At 41.2% G+C, this 16226-nt stretch overlaps 1 protein-coding gene across 4 annotated transcripts; it reads left to right on the top strand.

The window, feature by feature from the left end:
* Positions 1 to 5871: 5871 nt before the first annotated feature.
* Positions 5872 to 12756, top strand: tmcc1b (transmembrane and coiled-coil domain family 1b; the record flags this gene model as incomplete). 4 transcript variants are annotated; one of them, XM_079218676.1, is made up of 6 exons in its annotated part: positions 5872 to 6474; positions 7543 to 7584; positions 9201 to 9620; positions 10337 to 10815; positions 10908 to 11043; positions 11125 to 12756. In XM_079218676.1, the coding sequence occupies 6 exons, from the start codon at positions 5872 to 5874 to the stop codon at positions 11437 to 11439; spliced, it is 1995 nt and encodes a 664-aa protein (XP_079074802.1). In that variant the 3' UTR covers positions 11440 to 12756. The 4 variants fall into 4 exon arrangements, with proteins under 4 accessions (XP_079074802.1, XP_079074805.1, XP_079074803.1 ...); XM_079218679.1 differs by lacking the exon at positions 7543 to 7584 and having other exon boundaries at positions 9204 to 9620; XM_079218677.1 differs by lacking the exon at positions 7543 to 7584.
* Positions 12757 to 16226: the final 3470 nt, after the last annotated feature.

Genomic DNA, 16226 nt, shown 5'->3' with positions numbered 1-16226 from the left:
AACTTCGGAGTCAACACCCAGGCCGGATTATAATACAGCACAACGGTCAGAGCAGAATATATATGTCAAATTAAATTGAGCTACTTTTAGCTGAACAATTTAGACTTTGTCTTCAGTTAAACTCCGGATTATCATACCAATACAAAGAGGGACCTCGAAGCTGACGCAGACCTGCGCTGTGAGAGATGCAGCTCGGATTTAAATACTCCACCGTGAAATACAAGACTCCCAAGGTGTGATTAAGAAACCCTGGTGGGAGTACGTGACAGATGGCCACCCAATACCTCTAAATCCACCCGTTGTGTTTTGAGCTGTTCACACCTGTGAGGGGTGGTTTCATGGTGGTGCATGTTGTCAGCTGGACAGGATTCTTCTGCATTTCTATAAAATGGAGTTACATAATTCCACGTGTGGAGGACATGGCCGGACTTCTCCTAAATGATGACTCAACCTCTTTATCAATAATGTGGCAATTGGGTGGGACACTTTCTTGCACGATAACATGTTAGATACAAGAGTGTGGTGGCCTAACAGAGGGATTGTCTAGCAGTAAGTGCATCTGTGGTTATGTGATGATTACAACAAACCTTCTTAATACAGGAGTGTTTTTTTTTTTTAAAGTTATTTGAAAAGGTAAACCAGTTATCTGCTGGATGTCCTGGGACGTGTGTGTATCGCATTACGTGATGGTCACCAGTGATTTTGGGGTTGACTGGTTGAATGTTAAAGCACATGAGCAGTTTGTTTATTAACATATTTAGAGGCGATGAGAGAGACAGGCTGCTGTCATCAGAAGCTAGCTTAATATCCGTAGCCAGCAACATAAACACAATTTGTAAAACATGGTCTGGCATTTACGTTTTCCATCTTGTTATCCGTCCATTTGAAAAAAAACAATACTCCAAAACTGCATACATAATTTAAAAGGTTAGACATGTTAACCTCTGACAGGTGTTATGCTAGCCTAACTGTTCAGTAAACCTAACTAACGTTACAACATAGCGTAACGCCGTGACCCCGCCCCGCGCAGCAGGACCGGTGTGCGTCGTAAAGTAAAACGAACACCTCCCGGTGCACCACGTTAGCTGGTCCTGCTAGCTACCAGAGGCGCAGACAAGCCATCGAACCGGGGTCAACGATTCTTCAGGACTTTATCTACCACGACGGTTAGCACCACCCTTCAATAAAACGATAAACTGCATTGATGTTTCCAGCTATTGTATGATGTATTTGAGTGTTTTTGAGGACAGGCCTACGGACGTTGGCTAGCGAGCTGCTAATTTCATCCTCTTCTTATCTGTAGCTAATGTTAAACCGTTGGGCTCAGACTAATTTCAGTAACTTATTAACGTGACTCAAAAAACACTGCCAGGTAATTGTGTACGAGATGTATTTCCTCGCACTATTTGCTTTTAAAATGTTCAGTTTACGTGTGCCAGGTTACTACTGTTACCCTCCATGCAATGACACCGATGCACCTGTAACCTGTGAAGTAATTTAATTAACCAACCTAAGCTGCACGGTGATAATACACTAACGTTCTCGGGTGTAATGAAAGTGTGTGTTTTATGCAATAGTCTAGAAGAAAAGGAAACTTTATTGTTACTACTGACTGGGTGGTGATGATCTCATCGGAATGCACGTATGACTGTATCCGCGTATATATCCAGAGTGATGCTGTGACGTCACCTTTTTGTTCATGTTAAATCATCGTTGAATTACTTTCTCTCAGTTGTGTGGTTCTTTCCTGCAGATAATCCCATGCGGCTATTCGGCACTATTAATTAACATTACACAATGAATTAAGCTAAAACGCCTTGGAGGCTTGTGCAACATTAAAAAGTGTTTTCCTTTTGACATTAAGCCACAGAGTCGTATAAGCTTGTACAAATGTCTGAACTAGTTTGTTTGGGTTGAGTAATCACTTGTATTCTATTGTATTCAAATTATATTACCCTAAAATATAAGGTCTAGCAATAGGCTCCCGTACAAGTATAGTCGGTTTCATAATAATATATGTTCATAATAATTATATTAATAATATGACAATAATAGTTATCTGGAATTTATCCTCCAAAATGTTTTACTATGTACACCAGCTAATGGGAAACTTTTGTTTGCTCTCCTGTGCTGCTGACATTGCCTGACAATGCATGCTGGTTATACTTCTATCCAACTTTATATCAACAACAAATGTAAAATAATTAAGTAATACCGAGTTAAACTATCGTCATGATGATCACAGATAGCGTATACAGCATGTCAATACAGATGAATTATTGGAGAAATTATTGGAGACTTCTGTACAAGATGAATAGATTTGTCCAATACCATTTTAATAAATCGGGACGGTCACCCGCATGTCTGAAGTTGTCAGTTTCAAAATGTCACAATTCCCTTCATAGTAAACCGTTTCTTACCCTTTCTTGCTGCTGTTTTTTTTGTTTGTCTTTGCAGCATGTGATTTTTCTAAATGTCCATGGAAACAGCTGACTAAAGTTTGACAGCTATCCCACCAGTTTTCCATTTCCGAGGAAGCAGTGCTGGGAATTTGTTTGGATTAAGCCATTTTCTGTGTTAATAGATCCACAAGTCATCTGCTGATGACCACATCTGAAGGTATGTGTATCTGTACTTGGACTCATGCTGAGTTTTCGTGTCTCTATTGTATTTAAAGCTAATAATTTTTGTTTTTGATTGATCTTTCCTGAACAATACTAATATCACTATATTACCTGCTGCAAGAAGACAATATTTACTCAGTTTACAAGGTTCTCTGACTAAATATGACTAGTTATAGAATGTCATGAGAGAAATAGAAAGACAATGCAAAGGAGCTGCTGAATGTGCAGTTTTTAATTATGTAATATTGATAAATTGTTGTATTTTGTGAACACGATCTGAAACTAAAGAGTGCTAATCTTCAGTGATATGTGCAAATGTATTGGAATACAGCATGTAAGCCAAGCCGATGTAGCAATGACCCAAGAGGACATCCTGCTTCAACAATTTGACCTTCTGTCATTTTGTAGGAATGTTTATTTAACACAAGTAAAAGCTTAAAGGCTGCTAGTCATGCACAACACTCTGTAGATGGTGTGACCTTGGAGCACTGCATGTACATAGTGATAGACGAATGTTGGTTGACCCACTTTGAAAAGAAAACTTTGCCCTTAGCGCAGAGAAGTCAGACGTCATCATATTTTTATTGTAGATGAGGGATATAGTTCCATATCTGTGTGGACTGCCAGTTCCTATGTCTTGTCTTGAGGTTTTACTGCACTGTGTTACACTAAGTTACTGAATGTCCGTGTCTCTGTATATAATCAGTGATTCAGGATCAGGAACTGAGAAACTGTTTTTCTGATTTGAGGCATGCATACGTGAAGCTGTGTTGAATAAGTTGTCCATATAGGTGCATACGTAGTCTATATATGATAATTGTTAGCTTTAACATTACGACATGTATATCCAAGAGCAACTAAAATGTGTACTTACACCTGTCAGTTTTAAAGCAGCAGCCATGAAACCCATCGTATATACCTGAGTGAAGACAACATAACTTCATTATGTTCACTTATGTTTGAGGGAATGTAGTATAGAGTTACTAGTTGTGCGTTTGTACTTAAGGTATTGCCCTTATAGAGAAAGGGATGTTTACATTTAATCTGTTGATGTATTCATTTGTTTTGAGTAATGAGTGAGATGAGGGACGGTTGTAAGTGAAAAGTAATAGAATTTTCAAAATGAAACCATTGTTCCTGCATGTTGATCAGCCAGACTTGGTTACTCTTGTCATTATTGTACTGTACACTCGCGCCTACCCTTTAACAAAGTGCTTTCTTATCCAACCCTGCAGAGCTAACAGCAGGACCAGCAGTAATGAGTCACTGTTTCACTAATGGAGCCTTTCATAAGGTTTTGGTGCTAGATTGTGCTGTTGGCTTGTTAAGTGATACTTAGTGCTGACTCGTGGAATCGTTTTTCCATTTGTCTGCAAAATAATCCATGAACTATAGTCTGACCTGTCTCTTTAGGCTTTGGATATTTGCTTTAGAGAGACATGCTTTTTCTCATCAAGCCTGTCGAGGTGCTAAAGGACGGGTACATCTCAAAGTTACTATTGATACTGTAGAAATTAATTGTGTTCTTTACGGGAAAAAAACAGGTGTTGTAACTGTTAGCAGTAGGTGCTATTCAGGTTTTATTTAACAATATGTGTTTCAAGCATGCAGGAGGCATAGCAGAACCGTTGTTGTGCAGTTGTTTCTGGCTTTAGAAATGAACACTAAAGTAAATATACTGATTGATTAGCTTGTAAGATCATTATCGCAGTACATGTATTGTGAAAAAAGCCATGTTCATAAGACCATGTGAAAAATATATGATCAAATATGTACAAATACATATTTATTGTTTAAGAATAGCGTGCACATCAATTGAGTGGAGATCTTTTTGAGTATGCCCCTCCCCCCCAAGAAAAACCCTCTCCAGATAAGAGATGACACAGATGAGCTGTCATGTTAATGTTGTCTTCTCAGATATGCTGTAATGTACAATAGTTGCCATCATGACGTTACAAGGCTCATCATGCATCGACATACTTTTAAGATTTGAAACATAGGTTTCATAAGGTTGTTGACAATTTCATATGATCAGCATGTTAGAAGCTTTTAAGTCTCATCTGCTGTAGCATCCTTTTATACCCATTATTATCAGTTACCACGGAGTTGAAGCTTTGAGTTTAGCTCTGTTTATTTCTATGTGATGCTACATTATGCCTCGTTTTAAACTTATCCTTTTCTGTTGTATGGAACATATTATTTAGGTTTTTTTTTTGTTTCTATTTCTGTTCATTTAGCCAATCCCGAGTTGTGAGTCAGTAGAGGCGAAGCTGGGCTGATGGTAAGCTTTCTGACACTCTCTATCTCACCTCCTCACTTTCTTTCTTTCTCACAATCTCATTACATGTTGGTAAACCAAAATGCTTTTATATAATCTGTCATCGGAGGGCCAAAGTCGGAATGGTCCTTTACATTACAGGATTTAGCCTTGTTATACAATAAGATGCAAGGAGGAGACGCCGTGGATCAGTGAACACCGTAATCAGTTGAGAATTGGATAATAATCCCAGTCCGTTTAGAATTTAATTTACATTTTTCACACTGTAGTCTCTTTGTTGTCATCATCAAAGCACTTTCAATTATGTTGGTTATTAATTTCCATTATGAATACTTTCTGAAATGTGATTGTTCAACTTTAATGAGGGCTTTTGAACAGCCAGGTTTGAATGCCCAGAAACAAACGGTAGAAAGTGATTTCAGAAACAACCAAAGGCATTGACCTTCAACATGTGCCATGTATCACTTGAACATTTCAGAAACTGTTCTCAAAGCTTGTTTATTTTGTAGACTTTCTGTTTTTACATTACCGGGTTGGCACTGCCAGACATGCCACATGCTGTTCAGCTCAAAATTGTACCTTCTGTTTTCATTCAACAGAGAGAAAATATAACGCTTTTTTCCATTATGAATATTTAGCAAAAAGATGATTTTTGACAAAATGAACAAGTGATCATGTCTGTGTCAACCCAGTTTATGTTGCTTGATGTTTTATATTCTGCTGCTTATTATGTTCATCACTCACTACTGCATGTCATAATCCATTTTATTTTCCTTTTGTGGTAGACAAGCATGACATTGAGCCAAGCCACAGATGCATGTCCACTCAAAAGGCCCAACTGAGCGCCATCCCATCTGCGTCCCGGCTCTCAACAAGTCGCTCAGGGGGTGGGGGGTGGGGGTGTCGACGGGACATAGCTAGTCCCCTGCACCCCCAAGTAGAACCTCACTGTGAAACTGGAGGTCTCTGATGGATCAGGGTAGTAGTGAGCAGAGTCCAGAGGAGCCGGACACGGGAGACCGAGCGGAGCTGGAGGTCGGCAGGAGGGCGTCGGAGTCAGAGCATGGCTTGTCCAAAATCACCCATAATGCCCTGGAGAACATGGGAGCGTTGGGCCATGGCCTGAAGCAGTTCTTCCAGCCACAGCGCCGACGCTCCTCCGTTTCCCCACATGACTCTGTCTCGTTCTGCACAGGCGCCCCTCCCTCCGAACCCACTGATGTAGGGTCAGAAGTAGGGGACCCTCCTGCCTCCTTGGCCCTCCCTTTGGATTCTGACAACCCTGCCGCTTCCGCCCCTCCCGCAGCTCTGAGCCGTGTTCTGCAGCAGATCCGAGGTGCTCCACCAATGAAGCGAGGCACCAGCCTGCAGAGCCGGCGCAGCAAGGTGGGGGGCACTGGGGAGCCTCCCCAGAAAGGTAGCCCACAGATCCACCGACGCAGCACCCATGAAGTGCTGCTGCTGCAGGCTGGACGCCCGCGCTCCTCCTCGACCACAGACACACCCAGCAGCCCAGCTATAGCTGACGTTCTGCTCACCTCTGGTTACCACTCGACGGAGGAGCCTGACAAGGTGAGTGTCTCAGTTCTGCCAGATGGTCCAGGTGAGAAATAAACCATGGACAGTACATTCTTTACAGAGTAGGAAGAAATTCCAATGTTTGTACAAGTGATGCACTTGGAGACTTGTGATATAGGTGCCGAGAGTGCCAGTGTGTGGGTGCGCATGGAGAAGTAGAATAGAAAATAAAAATCGATTGGCTCTCCTTATGTGAGTCATAATTCAGTCAACTCTGAACACGGAGAGATGAAACACACTCCTGGAATCAGCGTGACTTAAACTTTATGTCTCTAATGTCCATCACAGACAAATTAATTTGCTTAGAAATCATAAAAAAGAGGCACTTCTTATAACTTAAGAATTTGCCTTGTGTTCATCATGTTTAGCAGTTTTCTTGAGTGTATATAAAGTAATCCAGTAATTGTTGATAGCTAATGATATATCACCTTCCAAAATGCTAATATTTACACAAATATAGGCAAAAAAGGTGTTGCCATGTCAATATATTTCCTGCTTGCATCCCCAAAGAATGATGGGAACTGTAGTTCTAAAACTCAGAACTTGTTTGTCCCATGTAAAATAAATACAATGAAAAATTATAGCGCTGACAAAATTCATTCCAATTTGCTTTTTCTTTATGCACCAACTACTTTTATATGCATTATTTGGAGTGCCCCACGAACAGTATTGTATTGCTGAAACTCTTTCCTCTGATCTCTTCTATTCATATACAAATATTTTTTGTGGGATTTCTTTTTCTTCTTAATTTGATATATATTAATATCTGTCCTAGTACATGCACAGTACGACTCGCATGACAAAACATGGCCTTATTTTACTGAATTCAATCCTAAAATTGTTGTATTCATAGAAAAATTAGCTTCAGGACATAAAACATTCAAACGCAAATCGTAATACAAAGAGACACTGTGCATTCATGCATTGCATTGTATTTGTTTGCAACCAAGCTGTAAAAATAGAAGATAAAAGCGAGTTATTCGCTAATATCTGTGAAAGAATGTCAAAACTAAGTGAATTGTGCCAACGTGTTAAAGGCTGTTAATGGTTTGGATGTGCCTGGATGAACCGGTGAATGGGGAGATGAGCTGTCAGTGGTGGGAGGTCAGCGATTGCCTTTGAGTGGTTTGTGACTATGTGCTTTAAGCCTTTTCTAAATTTAGACTCATGCTGTCCCTGAGTGTACTTAAGGTCAGAGAAGGCTTGCAGGGCTAAACAAACTCAAACTTGTGTGATGTTTTTAATTTTACATTGACTGTTGATAGGAATCTGGAAACAACACCTTCAGTGTTATAACCGGTGACACTGTAAAAGGTTGTCAAAAAGAACATAATTGTATAAAACCTGACACAGTAATTTCAGCAGATGATAACATCTTTACATACTATAGTATAAGCCATTGAAGTAGAGGACTAGATGCCAGCAGAGTGACGGGAGAATCTCTGGAATGAAAAATCGGGAGAAAGTAGACGTCGTAAAATGAGAGGTAATGCCACACTGCTCTGAAGCTTTGGCAACTCACTGGAAGCTGGAATTGAGTTTATCAACAGATGTCATGAGCAAGATGGAATAATTTCACCCCCCCTGAGGTATCATTCATCTTAAGAAACGTACAACCTGTTATTTGTAAATCGATAATCTGGGATTTATTCTCCGTGGAAACAGTTTGTCTTTTTGTTGCTCTTTGATAAAGGCAGATTCAAAATTAATTATCCAAGAACCTTTTTGTACTTCATAATATTTTGTATTAACTAAAGTAGCGCTAACTACAGTTTAAGTAAAAAATGTATAGAATCAAATGGGTATTTTATTGGTAAATGCTGGCATTGAACCAAACATCTCTGTTAAGTCATTGATTAGCAGCTCTTTCTAATCGCCTCTATCAATGTGAATTTTAACTACATCTTCTACATAGTCGGACAACACTTTATTCTATCTTTATGGTTTACACTTAAACTGGTTCAGAAATTATTGACAGTAGTTCTTCAGAGTACAAGGAGCTCAACAGTTGGTATGTTTCCAGTAGGGGCTTTTATGATGGGACCATTTCAGTTTGTGTTAATTACCAAGATGTATATTTACCTCTCCTCTTGTTTCAGTTTGAGCCTCAAGGCTCTGATGACTGTTCACAGCTTCACATAATTTGCACTGGACTTTTGAACTAAATTACCCCTCATGAGGATTATAATTGTACTCCTAGTCATAACTCCTTATCAACTCTCTGTCAATGTGGCCTATTTTGTAGCTTCTGTTCCCCACAATAGTCACTGCATCTCTCCACCTGTGACTCCTTGAGGTGATGTTGTGAAGTGACAGCCAAAAGGCATCTTTTGTTCTACTGGTGCAATCTGCTGTTGTGAAATGTGAATGCGTAGTGACAAGTGTATGTAGTTCTTCAGATGTAAGTTTCCAGAAAAAAATAACACTGCCTTATATTAATGCCAATACAGCATTGTATTTTAAACTGATTTTAAATGCTGTTCACATTAGATACTGTAACAGTTCTCATTAGACACAACTTTACGCACTAGAGAGAAAGACAGTATTATAAACACCAAAGTATTGACAGCAATACATCACCCAGCGTTCGCACAATAATGCATGATAATATTATATCTTGACAAACAGTGATTTTAATGGTTCGTCTTGATAAACTTTACATCATGAAAATCATTTCTTTATAATTTCCCCTTCTCTTCTGTTCACATTTTTTTGAACAGCTGGATCGCTATGATGGATCAGGCCCTGCTGTGTCACCCAATGCGCTCCCCTACGGTGCCGACGGGTATGATGTGGTCGACAGTACCCCCGACCCTCAGCGAACAAAGCAGGCCATTGCCCAACTACAACAGAAGATCCTCAAACTCACAGAACAAATCAAAATTGAACAAACTGCTCGTGATGACAATGTGGCTGAATACCTGAAACTCGCCAATAACGCAGACAAACAGCAGAGTGCTCGCATCAAGCAGGTGTTTGAGAAGAAGAACCAAAAGTCAGCTCAGACGATCCAGCAACTGCAGAGGAAACTCGAGCACTACCACCGGAAGCTTCGAGAGGTGGAGCACAACGGCATTCCTCGCCAGCCCAAAGATGTTTTCCGAGACATGCACCAGGGCCTGAAAGATGTTGGAGCCAAGGTGTGTGCTTTCCGGGTGCCTTTTATTGTTTTTTTTGTTGTTGCCAAAACCCACTCTCAGGAATATTTAGCGGGTTTTATTGACAAAAACACTATACATTCTAAAAATCTTTTTCCCAATAAAGTATACTGCATTTCATCTAAATTTGTTGATTGAGTAAAAGTATAGCGGACAACTTGGTTGAGGATAGACTGTTATAAAAATTAATAATACCTGCTTTTCCATTTAGGTGTGCCAGTATGGCTCATGGAATAAAACCAAAGCGTTTGTACTTGCTGATAATGGTGTATAGTCATGCAGAGACAAACAAACAGGAATGCCTCAGAGCTTATAAGAAGATCAACATGTGGAGTTATTGTTGTGCCTTAAACTACACGCACATAAAAGTAATGGCTCTAAAATGTTCATTATCCCAAGAAGTTAACCTCCTGTTTTGCCCAAAGTGCAGCATTAGCCTTTAGCTCCAGTGATCTGGTCAGAGCCCTGGATTTTATAAACGCTGTGGATGGTTTGCACTAAAACTGCAGGATTATGTGTTGTTGTAAGGTAAGACAGCTCATGCTGTTCCTGTATGTTTAAGGCTATTTAATGACAACTGCTAAAGCTGTCAGGCTCTGTGATCTTTACTTTCATGATCCGTTTGACCGCAGTTAAACTAGTTTTCATATTGCTAACTCGACGCAGCCTGAGCACTTACCTGAAACCACTCGTTACAGGTGACGGGAGGCCTCTCCAGTTTCTCTCAAGCCACTCATTCTGCCGCTGGAGCTGTGGTGTCTAAGCCGAGAGAAATCGCCTCCCTCATCCGCAACAAGTTCGGCAGTGCTGATAACATTGCAGCTTTGAAAGATTCTTTGGATGAAACCCAGGGAGATGAGGGTGTTGGAGGGACGAGGGCCCTCGGGACCGGACAGTTGCAGTCCAGCCCAAAGTATGGCAGTGATGATGACTGTTCTAGCGCTACGTCCGGCTCTGCAGGTGTCAACAGCACGACTGGAGCTCCTGGAGGCCCCCCTAGCTCCAAGGGCAACACCCTTGATCATGGCCAGGCCTCAGGCTTTGATGCCGTACTCCATGAGATCCAAGAGCTCCGGGAAAACCAAGGTCGACTGGAGGAGTCCTTTGAAAACTTAAAGGCCCACTATCAGCGGGACTACACGATGATCATGGAGGCCTTGCAAGAGGAACGCTTCAGGTGTCATATCATATCCTATACACTAATAAGTCCGTATGGGGAGAAGAAAATCGTCCTGTTTGTGATGTACTGCTGTTGTCACTGTTTTGCAGGTGTGAACGTTTGGAAGAACAACTCAATGACTTGACAGAACTGCACCAAAATGAAATTCTGAACTTGAAACAGGAACTAGCCAGCATGGAGGAGAAGATTGCTTACCAGTCTTACGAAAGAGCGAGGGACATTCAGGTGAGCTTCACTAAAATAACCATGACGTTTCTGTCTTTTGTCATCAGCTATTTCACTGACAGTTTTGTCTCTGACCTGTAGGAGGCGCTGGAGGCTTGTCAGACGCGTATCTCTAAGATGGAGCTGCAGCAGCAGCAACAGCAGGTGGTGCAGCTGGAGGGTTTGGAAAACGCCACGGCACGGACTCTACTAGGAAAACTAATCAATGTGCTGCTGGCTGTTATGGCCGTCCTTTTGGTGTTTGTGTCCACAGTGGCTAACTGTGTTGTCCCCTTAATGAAAACACGCAGCCGCACGTTTTCCACGCTGCTCCTTGTAATCCTCCTTGCCTTCCTCTGGAGGCACTGGGATGCCATTTCAGAGTATCTGCACCACTTTCTTCTGCACCCCAGATGACCAGCTGGGAGAGGCTTATTTAAATAATGACTGGACGGAGGATTTGGGGCTGATGTGTAAAGGGAGGACACTGACCCATACAGGGAGTTGAAACTCGATAGTCCTTCCTTTTCTGCTTCTTCAGCAGCTTCTCAAAACACTCAGAGGTGTTGCGTAATTGGTTTGTCACTTTATCTCTTTCTGAAAGGTGTTGAAAAGAATTCTACAGAGAATAAGGAGAGAAAAGGTTGGATGTTTGGTATCGACCCCGATATCTTTGGTGCAATTGGCACAAGCACATACTGTTAAGGGTGAAGGAGGGGCTGAGAACTGCACACTTGATTTCTCTTCTGAGTGAATTTGTTTACATGTTGAAAACGGTGCATTGTTTTCCCACAGAAGAAATTGTAATTCAGAGTTTTATTACTTTTGAGCTAATTCAAGTGGTATTGTTTTTAAGTCATCGCTATTTTTAATACAGCTAATGGATTGCTTTGTATTTACTTTGAACTGTAATGAGCTGACAGTGTTTTGCTGATTTAGTTGTCCATATTCTCTATTTGTATGTTCTCTTTGTAGTCTTGCCACTCTGGTTTTTCAGTCTGCTCTTTTGTTCCCCTTTACTCACTCTTTTAAAATTTCAGCCTCTTCCTGCTTCCTACCCTCTGAAGAATTGGGTGCTTGCACATCAGCTACATTGCTCTGGAACCAGACTTGTCACTGGATCAAATAATAGTGGGTTCTTGACTTGTTCTTATGGAAGTGTGAAGTCAATAACACTGGTTCTGCAACAACCAGGACATTGCTATCAAGAACTTTAAAATGTGGAGTTGCGTCCCTGCCCTCTGGGCCGACTGGCTCCTCCTATCCTGGTGGCTTTTCACTGCAGAAGAATAATCAATGAACTGAATTAACTTACTTGAAGAGCGATTAAAGTGCTCAAAGACTCAGTGCTTCCGTACTGTTTCTCTTGGTGACAATGAAATAGTAATACTTTTTAGTTTATTTTTTATTTTTTAAAGACAAATAAATTTGCTGTTTTAAAATGTGAAATTGAAAATAACTTGTATTTGTCTCCAATGTCATGAACTTGCTAACTTGTATATCACACAACAAAAAGCCTCTTGTTGGGGTCACTTTGGTTCATATGTTTGGAATACACTGTATTTAAGAGAGGGGTCGTGTTATGAACACAGTTACCAGTGTGGAGCCTTAATTCGTAGGTGACTAGTTATCCTCCAAAAATCTTGGAAATGTTACCATTAATTGGGCCTAAGGCCATGCGAGTAACACTGGCATGAAGTGTTGAAGTTTTAGACTATAGCAGTTAATACATTATCCTCCAGATATGCTATTTTTTGCTGTCTGTCTTGTTGCAAATGTGAAAAAAACAAATGTGACATGTTAACACTAAAATTTATTATAACACTCATTCCTCCTGGTACCGCCAACATTTTTATGTGCATTAGGGTCAGCAAGTGAGACATCAAGATACCTTGATGTTCCTTTTTCATAGCAATTGAGAATTGAGCTATCATATGTTATTATCCTTTGATTTCCCCTCCCATGACATGTCAAGATGTTGCTGCCAACGAGGTGTATTTGTGCAGAAGTATATGCTGTGCAATAATGCCAACAGCAAGGGAGTTGGATTCCTGAAAAGAGGTCTGATCAGGCCCAATAGTTAAAAAACAAAGTAGCCTCATTTAACGTTATGTGGCCATGCAGACTTTGGTTCAAATGCAGGTCTTGAGTTGTCTTGTAAATCTCTGCCTCCACCGCAAATCAGTTGAGACGATTCAATGGAATTTTGGTGATGCGCAAAAGTTGTTTCCTGGTGCTTTCAGTGTTCAGTTTTTTTGCTAAGACATACACTCCAGATATTATACAATTGCCATTTCAAGGACAAAAAACCTGAATATCTTTCGTCAAGTTCTGATGGAATCAATGGATGAAGGGTCACGATATTAACCTCATAGCAGGTAGAGGCCGCATGCTCAGATTCTTACCTCAAAGAATTCTGTCAATGCTGTTGTAAAACGAAAGTAAAAATGTGGCTTTTGGCACAAATGAAGTTAAATACAAAGTGGTTTCTTGCCGGTTACACAACAGTCTCTCCACTCACCAGCTCGAGCTGGGGTATCCCTCATCTGCACAGGTTTAGAAGCACTGATGACATTGCAGCACTAAAAACTAGGATGAAAACTAGGAGCAACACAATCCCCAGGGCTCTCTAGCGTGCTGACTTGGTCAGGATTATCAAGTCATGACAGCACCTTCACTGACAGCTCTGTCTCCATCCTGAGGTGCTGAAAGGATGGCAAACATGTCAGTTCAAGATGGTGCAGTAACAATGTCATCCTAATAGCTTGCCTTCAATGAAGACGCCGCCCCATGCAATTTGTTTGGCAAATTTTGAATGGGCGCAACCCACATACTCCTGTGCTGCATTTTCCTTAAAAATGGGGCACAGTTTAAAAGGAAATAAACAGGCTTCCAACAGTATAAACATGTATTGCACAAAGTTTACATTTTTTAAATTTGTGTGCACACCGGCGTGCAAAACCACAGCCCCCCCCCCCCCCCCCCACTATTAGAGAGAAAATCTACTAAATACTTATTTCCAATCTTTTTGTTTGATGTTTAAATGCTATATTACTGTATATCCAGACAGGCAAAATAAAAATTCACAGAAAATAGAAAGCACACTAGAGCTCTAAAAATATTTTTTTATTGCAAAACAGTATAAAAACATCAGTAAATTGTACATTTATTGGGCAGTCTTCGGCCTCCCTCGTTTCCCAATTGCTTTAGCAGCAGGGGCATCACTGCTCGCTTTAGCAGCCTTGCTCTCCGACGCCTCCTTGGGAGCCTTGGTGGCCTTTGCCTCCTTGGGAGCCTTGGTGGCCTTTGCCTCCTTGGGAGCCTTGGTGGCCTTTGCCTCCTTGGGAGCCTTGGTGGCCTTTGCCTCCTTGGGAGCCTTGGTGGCCTTTGCCTCCTTGGGAGCCTTGGTGGCCTTTGCCTCCTTGGGAGCCTTGGTGGCCTTTGCCTCCTTAGTTTGGGCTGAGTCAGAGGGAGAATCAGCTTCCTCACCATCATAATCATCGTCAGCTTTTCTTGCATTTGGCTTCTTTACTGGAGCAACTTTTGAGGTAGTTGGCTCTGAGGTTGCAGTTTCCTTTCCTTTCTTAGTCTTTTTGGGAGGGTTGTGTTCCTAAATTCGGGGGAAAACAAACAAAAATTTCAGGCCAGACTTCTTATAGTTCAGTCATACATCCAAGCAATCCCTTCAGGCCCCAGAAGAATGGATGGTTTAAAGTTCTGCATTTTAAACATTTCCATTCCTAATAGTTTGATTAATTGTTGGCAGCAAACTAAAAACACATTCCATTTATACCCTTTAACATTTCTGTAAATCACCTCAAAGCTGTTGGTAGTTTCAAAATATTTCAAGTAGGCACATGTGCAACTTGAAATAAAACAGACTGAGATGAACAATGACACCTTAGTATCTGCAATGCACACAAACATTGCCTCACCTCGTCCTCTTCATCGGCAGAGTCTTTCAGCTTTGCGACACCTTGAAGAAATTACAGGCTATTCAAAACCAGACTGCTAAAAGTGGCTTTCAATAGTGGTTGTAGTCATTAGTTTTATTCATACCGGCTTTCTTGGGCTTCTTGGCTCCAACCTTGACCGCTTTGGATGGTTTTTCCACATTAGGATCCGAGTTCTCAGTCGTGGGCTTTGCCTCCTTCACTTTTGGTGCAATCTAGTGTCAGAGGACAAAAAGGAGCAGATTAATAGTTATTTTACCCAATTTGACCTGTATGCAGACATCTTACCCTAAATTTTCCCGTTGCTCCGGTAGCGACTTTGGAGTTGGCAGGCCGCACCAGTGTGCCAGTCTCGATTCCTTTCTTGAGGGCCTTACGGACCAAGTGCTTCAACCGTATCAGATCCACAGAGGGGTACTTTTGTTTGATATAACTCTGAATCGCTTGTGAGGAGACACCTTTGCGCGAGTCCAACTCATCCAATGCTTTCTTCACCATTACTGCTGTCGAGGGATGAGTTGCAAGTTTGCGCACGGTCGCAGCATCTTGAGAGCAAACGGACGCTGTGAGTTAAACATGATGGGCTGAAATGTCACGTTCTCTGGTTAAATGAAAAACAAGCGGACCTGGTTTTTTCGCTTCCACCGGGGCATCGCTGGAGGACGGCATGTCAGTGGAGTCTGCTGTTGGCTTTTTAGGAGGCATGGCTGAGCATTCAATACAACAAGAAAAACTGAAGTCTGAGAGTAAGCAATGCTGGTCTCCGTATTTATGCAGCTGCTTCCGGTAAAATGAGGCCAGGTGAATCAAATCAGCATCAGGTGCAATCCATTAGGGTTGTTTAAATGACAGCTCTTGGTTCATCTCCCTTCTTGAGGCAGCTTTGAGTTCTTTGAACGTGCCATTTTGTCTCAGCATGGTCCAATCCCTCTTTTGCAATATTATAGAGAAATACTTTTACATTTTGAAAAATGTATCGATTACTAAAATGTTCATATTCGAAACATATAAGATATTTGAGGTTGAAAATGTCTTCAAACTTTAAATAACACTAACATGGTAGATACAAAATAATCAGGAAGAGGTGCACAAACCAAACCTCTGTGTCATGAGTTAATCTCGTTTTAAAGACTATTGTGCACTAATAAGGGTAAATGTTTACTTGTAAGCATCAAATTAATGTTGCAACCATTCTCTCTCTCTCTCTCTCTCTCTCTCTCTCTCTCTCTCTCTCTCTCTCTCTCTATATAT

The sequence above is a fragment of the Taurulus bubalis genome (genome assembly GCF_910589615.1).
Source record: "Taurulus bubalis genome assembly, chromosome: 5".
NCBI lineage: Eukaryota > Metazoa > Chordata > Actinopteri > Perciformes > Cottidae > Taurulus > Taurulus bubalis.
The sequence above is the reverse complement of the archived record's forward strand: the minus strand, read 5'-3'. Positions and strand labels throughout refer to the sequence as shown.